At 37.8% G+C, this 10,649-nt stretch overlaps 1 protein-coding gene across 1 annotated transcript; it reads right to left on the bottom strand.

Annotated features, from left to right (window-relative positions):
* Positions 1-1,766: 1,766 nt before the first annotated feature.
* LOC147881063 (pathogenesis-related protein 1-like) lies at positions 1,767-2,787 on the bottom strand. Its single transcript, XM_087370263.1, has 2 exons — positions 2,504-2,787; positions 1,767-2,372 (listed from the first exon to the last, which is right to left on the bottom strand). Exons 1-2 carry the CDS (start codon positions 2,685-2,687, stop codon positions 2,068-2,070), a joined length of 489 nt encoding a protein of 162 aa, XP_087226389.1. The 5' UTR covers positions 2,688-2,787; the 3' UTR covers positions 1,767-2,067.
* Positions 2,788-10,649: the final 7,862 nt, after the last annotated feature.

Here is a 10,649-nt window from a genome sequence, read left to right as displayed (position 1 = left end):
TCACAATGACTAAATGTTTTTCGTGGTAAGACTAGCTGCACTGTCGCAATTCTCAATTCATATTTTGACTCATGTTGATCGAGTTCGTTAATCATTAATGGCGAGCTTTAGTAGCGATTCAATGATGGAGACCCAAGGACAGTGTCAAGGCTACACAGATGTAGTATGCTTTTGAAGTGTAAAGGCTACACAGATGTCGTATGCTTTATGCTAGGAAGAGTCATGACAAAAGTTACAGAACTTCAAAGGCTTTTAAGGATTTTAAGGCGTTGAAAGAATCAAAGGGTTTTTTTTTTAAGGGCCAAGTTCCAAGATTGTTGAAAATAGCTATATATCTTCCTTGGGCCCTTGCCAAGTGGGAGCTCACGAGGTGATCCCATTCATTACCCACAATTTTCAAGTTCTGAAAGGGTCCATACAATAACTCAATGACATTGTTTTGTGACGTTGGATATGGATTCGGAGCAAGCATCTTGCCGTGAGCTTGCGTCGGAGTTTCCGCCGGAGTTTCAAAGTGAAATCTAACTTTTCCTCGACTCCCTTGCATCTAATTCCACCTTCATCATGCACAACATAGAGAGCTCGAGGAGGTTGAGGAGATGTCGAGCTCACCTATCACAAAGCCTTGGGATGGAATCAGGGTCACGGCCTTGGTGGTGACCTTGAGGGTTAGGGTCGACCGATCCAAGCAAGGGCGTAAGGGCACAGTAATCGGTTGAGGAAGACTATAAATGACACGTGTATTATTGTAGCATTGTAGAGCAAGTAACTTGGTATTGGCCTAAAGTTCAAGAATCTATCGTCCATCTTGGTCGCAGAGCCATGGGAGGTATTTTTCCTCTTGAGGTAAGGAAGGATGATCTCAAGGTCTAGAGGACATGTGAGGATGGTCATGTATCTTTGTCTGCGCAAAGCAAGGGTCTAGCATTGATGTAGATTTAGCTATTTGGAGAGTATAATATGTGGGACTACGTGTTCCAGATGGATAAATACTACACAGTGATTGAACAAATTCATGTTGGACTTGCAATAATTTCTTCACACCACCCGTTGAGACAACAACTTAGTTACTGTTTGTATGCTTAAATAGAGAGAAAGGTGTCTCATATCTAGAAAAAATAGCAACATCACTAGCAAAGAAATTTCTTTCTATTAAAATGATATAATTTCTTAACTTTCTTGGTGAATCTTTTGAAACCTCAAAATGGTAATTGCATAGTTCAAATATAGCAATATTATAAATGTCCGGAGAGACCTCCTTGAGGATAAAATATGTCATGGCCCCTTTGCATCATGTAACCCTTAGTAAAATCAAAAGTAGAAGATTAAAGAAAATAAATACTATAAAATACAAAAAAATAAATTTGGGATAGAGCATCATGTTTATAGAAATGGATGGAATTTTAGCATATATATAGTGTGTGTAAATCACTAAGATGTTATCTTGCAAATGTCACAAATCTTACAAATGTAAAAATTCCTTACAATATATCAAACATTCATTTGCAACTAAGCTATTCTAGATGACAATGGAACATTGTGCAGGTTTTCGTTTAAGACTATCTCCATAGAAATATGGAATCATGAGCGATCTTTCTTTCTAGAGTTAATATCATGAATATAATCATGTTAGTTAGCAAGTTGAATTTTTCACTGTCTTTTTTATTCATAGCACCAATGCATGTAATAAACTCCCTTTTCTAGATTGGTATCATGCAAATAATTATATTAATTAACAAGTCAAAGTGTTTTACATCAATGCTCTTTTATATATCAGTGTCTTTTACACAGTAACAACCCATATCATGTTTTGTTGCAGCAACGCACGGGTTGTATACTAGTTTATGTTTACTAGCATAACATAATTGTAGTAGGTGGGAAAAGAACCCAACTCTTGCAAAAGTAAGTATAGCTTTAAAATGCTTCAAGGAGTGATATACACCAAAAACACTCCATGAACATCTTCCACACACAATCGTGCTAGGGTGTAGTCCCATGTGCACAAGAATTTCAAGCCATACAAGGTCTTATTTATGAGCACACCTTATAGATACTTAAGCGTCCGCTTCATGCGGCGTAATCGTTGTGTTTGAGCAAGTAAGCCTCGACTGCCTTTAAGCTGCTGACGATGCCTTCCTTAACTCTATCAGGAAGCTCCTGCTGCTCAGTAAGGCTTTCATATTTAATAGTCCAACGCGCGACACAAGTATTTGCATTGGGTCCTTCTCTCAATTCAAACTTGGATTTGTAACTCTTGAAAGTAGTACCCAACGAGCCGCCTTCCACCAAAACAGTCGTGAACTTCAATGACTCGTGATCCACTTCTTCTACCTTCTCTTTCACGTAGAGCACGTTCTTCTCTGCAGTGGAACCTGTGGCCAACCATCCAAATGACAATAGATTAATCTTAAAGGAGAGTCCGACATAAAACGAGAACAGTATGCAAACCTAGCAACAGGAAAGACAATTGTATGCCTTCAAAAGGCATGCACAGATGACCCACCCTTGTGGAACTTCAGGGTTCTCACACAGCCGACCTCTGTTGCCTGGCCTTCTGTGTATTCTACAGCAGCAATTTTCTGTGGCAAGGCCTTGGGCAGGCAATTATGGGCATCCTTAACAACGCCGCACCATATCCTCTTGGCGGAAACCTGCAATTCGATCTCTTGGCTGAAGACCTTTGCCATCGCTACCGGACGAGTGAGATGGGAAACAAGTTTTAGAAGGAAAAAACAAAATGAAAAGGTAGATTGAAAGGTTTTGCAGGGCAAATGGATATCCTTCCTCGGTGGGAAACCGATGTATTTATAAGGCTTGTGGCACAATCACCCTCGTTTATGTCGAAATGTCAATTGGACACGTTCGAGAATGAATTTTCCGCCTCTGCGACAGCACCTAGTCTTATACTTTATTGGAATTTCAATTCCAGAGGATATATGTCAAATATATCCGCCGATACGAGTAAAAGTCGGACGATAAACGTCATATAGAGGAAACCAGAGGTCTTTGGTTCGAGTTTGATCTTTCGAATATCTTCCTCAACGACACCTACACTTCGTAAGTTTTGTGGATGCTTGTTACAATGGATTTGAGCTTCATATGTTTGTGGTCAAGGATGCAAGAGGCTTTTTTATGAAATGGTTGAAGAAATGTGATTAACGTGGAATGCCATGATTTGTAGCATATGCTCAGCACGAGGCTTTTTGATAAAATGGTAATTGATTCAGTGAATGGAATTAACGTGGAATGCCATGATTGTAGCATATGCTCCGCATGGATAGGATACAACATGTCGATCTTCATTGACCTCGACTTTCATAATCCATTAGTGACCTCCAAGCTTTGTATGCATTTCAACAACAATAGCACAGGTGTTGAGGGGCACCTTACTTGGACATCAAGCCTCCATAGGCATGCCATCAATTGAAACATAACTAACTTATCATGCGCAATGACAATGCATTATTGGGTAGTCTAGACAATACGTAGCGTTGAACGTTTGAAAATATTTGGAGGTTGGGTAGTCTAGACAATACATAGCTTTGGGTGTTGGCAAACATTTGGAGGGTCTATAACACACTAAGTGGATCATGAGTTTGCCCTAATCATGGAGGAAATGGACCAAGAAATCGTGGATGATTGATGAGTGATTGGTGGATATCCACTTTGCTCTGGTCTTCATGACCTGGTACATGAGAGGCATTTGTGCAAAGTGGAAGAAGGAAGATTGGCCTACTAGCAAGGTGCAGAGAGTTGAGCCGAATTTCAAAGGCTTTTCTCTCAGTAATGGAAAGACCTTGCAAAAACGTTCCTTAAAAATTTTAAGTATCAAGTCCCTCGTTGATTGTAGGCTTGGTACATCAAGAGTGGAAATCATTTCCCCCTTTAGATGGCTTGTCAATCTAGGATCAAAGGATTCATCATGTTTGGGAAGTGACCCCCTCATGTAAGCTAAATCTTCTACTTTGAAAGATTGCTGTCTATAAGCCTCCTATTAGAGAAATATTAGAAAAGTGGAATCTAAAAAATTCTCCTCTGCTTCCTCTATGCAGAGTTAGAAAGGAGACTCATATGCATATCTTGTGGGAGTGCTTGGTATATAAATAATGCATGGGGGAAAAACTTACAAGTGGCTTGAGGAATTTTTTGTGTTTATTAGGCCAACTTTAGAAGATGGCCCTTCTATGATATAAGGGAAAACTTAATTACATGATTTATGGTGGTTGGCAACTTGTGAGAGATCTAGTTTTGATGCACATTTGGAAGTGCAGGCATCAGGTTCCTTTCAAGAAAATCAAAATCACAAGATCAATTCATGAAGTCATCCAAGATTTGTTGTTTTGCTGGTTATTAAAAATGACAACAAAATCATGCAAACGACAAGTCAACCCCATTTTCGGAAAAAATCCCAAAAAATGTGCCTTTTTTCAAAATTAGAGGGACAAAATATACACTTCATGTCAAACATTTTTAAAAACTAGTACTTTTATGAAAAAAGAATGCATAAAATATAACCTACATTTTACTCCAAAACCCAAAAATGTCTAGTATTATCAATTGAAAAAAGTGTTCTCTTCTTTAATTTGAAAAACACCACAAATTACAAAGGAGAAGAAAGTGCTTCATTCAACTAAGAGAGACGTTAGAGCTTTTGCATTAAAATACCAATTGTTTTTCATGCAAGTGCCCATATATTTTTAACTCAAATCCATATACAAGGATTTCTACATCCTACAAATCAAGCATGTCCACACATCGATGAATTCCATTTTTTTTTCTTTTATCGCAATGTTTAAGCACCTCTAGATGATATGTTCCCTTTAAGTCCATTGGTTGAAATATTTTTTAATGAATAAGTAACAATATTGCCCTCATGGGGATAAGTATATTAATTTTCTAGAATAGTTGTTGTACATAGCATGCTATCCACAAATTGATAATTGGTAAAATGATGTTACTTTACGATCTAACACAATTTGATGAAACACTTTTAGTGCATCGTCTATTAAAACAACTTTTGTTTTTTATACACGGTTGATCAAATGGTTGAATTTTAATATATTTTAACATTAAGATGGGTAGGTATACATGGAGTCCACGACCATGGAAGAGATTTATTCAAATCAAGCATGTCTCTAGATTTGGATAGAAGCCCAATGATGCAAATGGTCAAATTGTAAACGGTCGTGATTAGTACAATTTATCATTTACTCTCTTTTGGTCTATTGGTTCGATTGACAGCTCTATCCTTTGAAAAAATATAGTTTTTAGTTTTAGGCTAGATTTGGAAGGATGAGTATGTTAGCAATTGTCTTTTTGAAAAATTCGTGAAAGTTTGGATTTTGGAATCCACTATGTTGACAAGCATAAACATAATGAATTTTAAAAAAAGAAAAGTTGTAAATAGAATAAAATTTTCATACAAAAAAGATGAAATTTGATTTATGAATTAACAAAAATATCAGGAAAAAAACTTCGTCACATAAAACTTTCATCGATGAAAAAATATGTTAGTGGAAATTTCAATCCATCGACGGAAATTTTTTCTGTTGATGAATTTTGGGATTCGACAAATTCCCGTCAACGGATTGAAATTTCCACCGATGGAAATTTTTCGTCAATGAAAGTTTTACATGATGAAATTTTTTGCCTTCTAATGGAATGACATTTGCATTCATTCATGTTAGAAATTTTCCTTTTTTTGGATGAAAAGTTTCTTTCATTGATAGAAATTTTTATCCATTCAACTTTATCACAACAAAGTGGATTCTAGAATCTAGATTTACATCATTCTATCATAGAGAGAGAGATGTCTTCCTTCACCTCGGATTTCTCTCTAGATCTCTCTCCCTAGCCCAGTGCTTGACTTGTGGCTTCTACCCTTGGTGCCATGTATCCCACAAGGAACCCCTTCCTTTACGCCCTCTCTTGGGATATGTTTTGCACCTTCTACTAAGTTCCTAGGATTAGGTGTGAACCTAGACCCTAGCCTTCTAGGCCCATCATTTGCCAAGCACTAGATCGAATCCTCAAGTTTCCTGCCTTGCCATAACCAATTGTTTCTCCTGTGACTATGGCAGACATAAAATTCCCTTCCCCTTAAGAATGGTTTATGTCCACAAAAATAAAATTGGAAAACCTCCTGTGGAGATTGCTTACCCTTTACAATTCTAAACTCTCTTTAGGCCTATCTTTCCAATTAACCAAACATTCTTGCCATATTGTATGTTGCATTCTTTTTTGTTATTAAAATGTTTTTTGGTTCAAGTGGTAAAGCAGCAAGTTCAATGAGTTCAACTAGGACTTCATTTCCAATGAGATTATCATCATTTCCTAACTTTCTTTTTAGCCTACTTGAATGAAAAGCTAGATGTAGTCTACATCCCTCTCGTAAGGCTAATTTGTAAGCAAGTCCTCCAATTCTCTTAAGTATTGTGAAGGGTCCACAGTACGTAGGAGAAAACTTTGTACATTAACATATACCGTCTTTATAGATTCTGAATATTCAAGTACCTGAGATAGAGTTTCTCATTTTCTTTAAAATCCAACATTCTACGATGGGGAATTTCATAGTTTCTTTCTCTATCTTGAGCATTTTCTATTCTATCTTTAGCTAATTTAAGCATTTGATTCATATCCTCAAGAAAGTATTTGGCTGCTTGAACCTTCTCTTTTTCAAGTCCCACTACAACTGGGGCTCTACGCAGAAATCCATACATCATCATGAATGGACTGAATCTTGTAGAGATGTTTGACACCGTTATATGCATATTATAATATTGGCAAATAATGTTCCCAATTAGTTTTCCATTTACTTACATATGCTCAAATCATATCCTCAATAACTTGATTGACCCTTTAATTTTGACAATCACTCGGTGCTTATCTTCAAAGAAGTTTCCAACCTCAGCTAGAAGCCCATACAATTGATAAATATGAGATAAATATGATCCACAAATAGCCTAGGTAATTTTGGAATTTAAACCTCTTCATTGGTTGGAATAAAGTGAGCCATCTTAGTCAATCAATCCACAATTACCCACATAGAGTTGTGCCCCCTCATTGTCCTAAGTAAGCCAACAATAAAGTCCATGGAGATACTTTTCCATTTGCCATGGAATCTCCAATGGGTGTAGGAGACCTCCTACCTAAAGGCATCCAACCTTATTCACTTGGTTTGGCTCTTCAATACATAATCTTGGACAGCCAAAAGAATTGCCTCTTCAAAAGTGCATACATCTTTTGAATTCTTGGGTGTCCAACACTCAAACTATCATGACACTCAAAAATAATTTGGTGCCTAATGTCACTATTATGCAAGACACATACTCTACCCTTGTAGAGCAGGTAGCAACCATCTTTGATAGTATATTTTTTCCATTTGAGTATGTTATCACCAACTTGTGGTGTGTCACCACTTCCATGTGACACCTCAATTGAAGCTCTTTGGTTCCATCCTCATAATTGCTTTTCATGTTTTAGAAAAGTAAGGATCAAACTCACATTTGGACTCTACGAAATAATTCATCAATTGAGTAGAACTCAATTTATTAATTGGCATTCGCCTTAGGGAGTCTGCTAACACATTGAACTTCCCCTTTTGATATTTCAATTGGATAATACAATAGATGCAACCCTTCTTTTGGGATGGAACCAATGTAATGAAGATGCCTCTATGCCATCTTTGATAGCATAAGAAATTACACACTCACCTTGATTCAACATGTGGGAGGGGTGGAAAAAGCAACGATACTGCCCCAGTTGATATATCAACTATACAACATAATAAAATACCTAAGCTCTATATTCTTGAGTTTTCCTTGGTTTTATTGAAGATGTCTACATAGTATTCCATTCTTTTATTGCATTGCACCATTGGGAAAATTATGGATGGTCCATGGAATGAGCAAACGTGCTATAGTTTAAAATAGTAGACATATATTATGTATAAATTTTGTACAAGAGATCATAAAATTGATGCACAAGTTAAGTAGTGTAACTTCAAGTGGCTTGTGGCAAACATCAAATTATGAAGACAAGCAATGGATCAACTAGAAAGTTTGCATGAAAAAAACAAATATCTACCAATGAGCATTGTGACGCTAAAAATTTTTTATTTGGCATTGGTATTGTTTTCTTCTATGTTTGATAAGAGTTTGAGTAGAAAGTGATAGCCTAGCGGCTCTCACTTATTTATATTTTCTAAGATATTGTATGGGATTGAGAGGATGAGTGGAATGGATCATTGTAAATACCATAGGTATGAATTATAAATACCTTGGTATGGGGTGAGAGATATTTGTGTATGGGATATTATGGGGTTTTTAGAAAATAGGAAGAGTGAGTCATATAAAGAGGTGGGCTCATGTCCACATGTTCCAATAATATAAGACAAGCCACATGCCAAGTGTGTGGAAGGCATGTGGAGGAGTATGGAGTCAAGAGGAATCCTTCTAGAATTCCTATGTGGAATAAGGAGGATGTGGACATACAGAAAAGAGAGGGTCCCTATGGGCTCCATGTGGGGAGACTCTTGACTTTCTCAATATTTTAAGAGTCTTGAGCATCTTTTGATGGGACACATCGCAAGAGTAGCCAAAAAGGACATGGATGGTGACATACGGGCTTATGTGATTGATAGGGAAAGGAATCTACAGGCAACAATTGTAAATGGGTGAAGGAGGGTGACAAAATTTCTATAAAAGGAGCCCTCCTCTCCCTTGTTCAACATCTCTTCCACCATTATGCCTCATGTTGCTATAGCTCTAGTCTCCTCAAGCCTGTTCCATGAGCCTTCTCTCCCTCTTGTAGATATTCTCTTATGTAGACTCTTGAGTCCATCTCTCTCTAGTTCATTCTCTCTCTATGAGTAGTCTTGGAGCTTCTGCTCCCTATTTTTTTACCCCCTTTTAGTAAACTGTCCATATCTTTTCAACCGATTATCTGTTTTCAACGAAACTTATATCATTACGAAGCTCACTTCAAGGCACATCCTTGTATGTACTTTAATTTCTGATATTAATTTTTTGGTGGAAGTTATAGACCTCTGTGTTTTCTAGCAGTTTGTAGAATGATTTGAGCCATTTCTAGAGGTTTCTGTAAAGGAGATGCCATGTTTCCCCGGAATTTACCCATCCAACTAAATCAGCCCCTTCAAGCCCCTAGATATATATTAGTTCATGTCATGTTGAGCCGAAAGATCTTCTTCCAACAATGCATCACTCTTCTTTTTGGCGTCGATCGGCTTGGTGAGATAATGGCCTCTGCAGATCCTTTTCTTCTCCCGATGCTGGACTACAACATCACTTGGGATGTTACCATATTCATTCTCCTCTAAGGGAAGCAAGGAGAAAGATATATTGTGGTTTTCTTTGCATCAAAATATTTTCTTCATCTCTCTTTGCAAGTGATAAGGGTCCCTATTATTAAGATTGGAAAGAGCAGGAAGCTAAGAGGTCTGTGAAGTTTCTTTACCCCCAACTTCATGTCATGCCTAGTATAGGCATGTATTTCTAATGTGATAAAGAAGATGCCTAGAAGAACTCCATTAGAATAGATTGCATCCCATTTAAGAGAACTTGTATGCCTAGTATAGGCATGTGTTTCTGATGTGATAAAGAAGATGCCTGGAAGAACTCCGTTAGAAGAGATTGCATCCCATTTAAGAGAACTTGAAGATTGTGAAGGTGATGCTCAAGCTATTTGCATGGTCATCATGATCATATCCTTTATTCTTGAATATGCTGGTGAATCGACAATGCCGGCAACAAGCACAATGATTGTTTCATGCACTGGCAGCTTGGTGTGAAGAAGAGTTGAGTCTTTGGGTAGTTTTTGACTATAACAGTGGAGTGGTGATTCTGAATGCTTTCAACTTCTTTTGCTATGCAAATGATGAAAAGTACAATATCTTGAAGTTGTTATGTGCACTTCCAATTGTGAGAAAGGTGATTCTTGAATGCATGTATACACAATGTTTTCATGGTGCTAGTTGGTCACTTATTTTTGAAGATTTTGTTGAGGATCACATTGTGGAGGGTTTTCAACAAGTGGTTATGCATAATAAGTTGGTCTTGGTATACTAAGGCTCTGTGGGATCTTGTTTGGATCTTGTTTGGGATATTAGTTGGATCTTGGTGTTTCCTTTTTGTGTTTCATCAAGGTGAAGATTCCATTGTTTCGAGGGACCCAAGGGGAAGACCCAGAGTCTTATCTTTGGGATTTTGTTCGAGGATGCTGGCTTTCTAGTTGGTCCATGAAGGATCGGGCGGAGATTTTGCGTGATTTTCTTGAAGGTGTAGCCTTGAGTTGGCATCAGGCCTTGCCGGACTTTACCAAGGAGGACTGGGACCAAGTGGTGGCAGCAATGAAGCAGAGATTTGGGGCAATGGAGTCGCCAAATGCTTTGAATCTGTTGTAGTTGGACCGGTTCTATCAAGGAGAGGGTGAGATGGTCTCTGCGTTGGCAATCCTATATGAAACTTTATGGACAAAGTATGAAAGGGCAGCTTTGCGAGATGTGGCATCTGCATCATCGGCCCCTCAAAGTCTCTCAAGGATGGAGCACTTAAAGATGAGCAAATTTGTTATGGCTTTGGAGCCTCGTCTTTGCTCAAAAGTAATGAGTAAAGATCCAACAACATACATGG

This window comes from Dipteris shenzhenensis, chromosome 31, assembly GCF_047967505.1.
Source record: "Dipteris shenzhenensis isolate YYH24624 ecotype China chromosome 31, Dip_SZ_1.0, whole genome shotgun sequence".
Lineage (NCBI taxonomy): Eukaryota > Viridiplantae > Streptophyta > Polypodiopsida > Gleicheniales > Dipteridaceae > Dipteris > Dipteris shenzhenensis.
This window is presented reverse-complemented; position numbering and strand designations above follow the sequence as displayed.

Bases quoted from the DNA above. Each gene is read 5' to 3' on its own strand.
- LOC147881063 (XM_087370263.1), bottom strand. From the start codon at position 2,687: ATGGCAAAGGTCTTCAGCCAAGAGATCGAATTGCAGGTTTCCGCCAAG. The intron at 2,373-2,503 runs GTGGGTCATCTG...GGTTGGCCACAG, and splicing joins AACCCTGAAGTTCCACAAGG to GTTCCACTGCAGAGAAGAAC.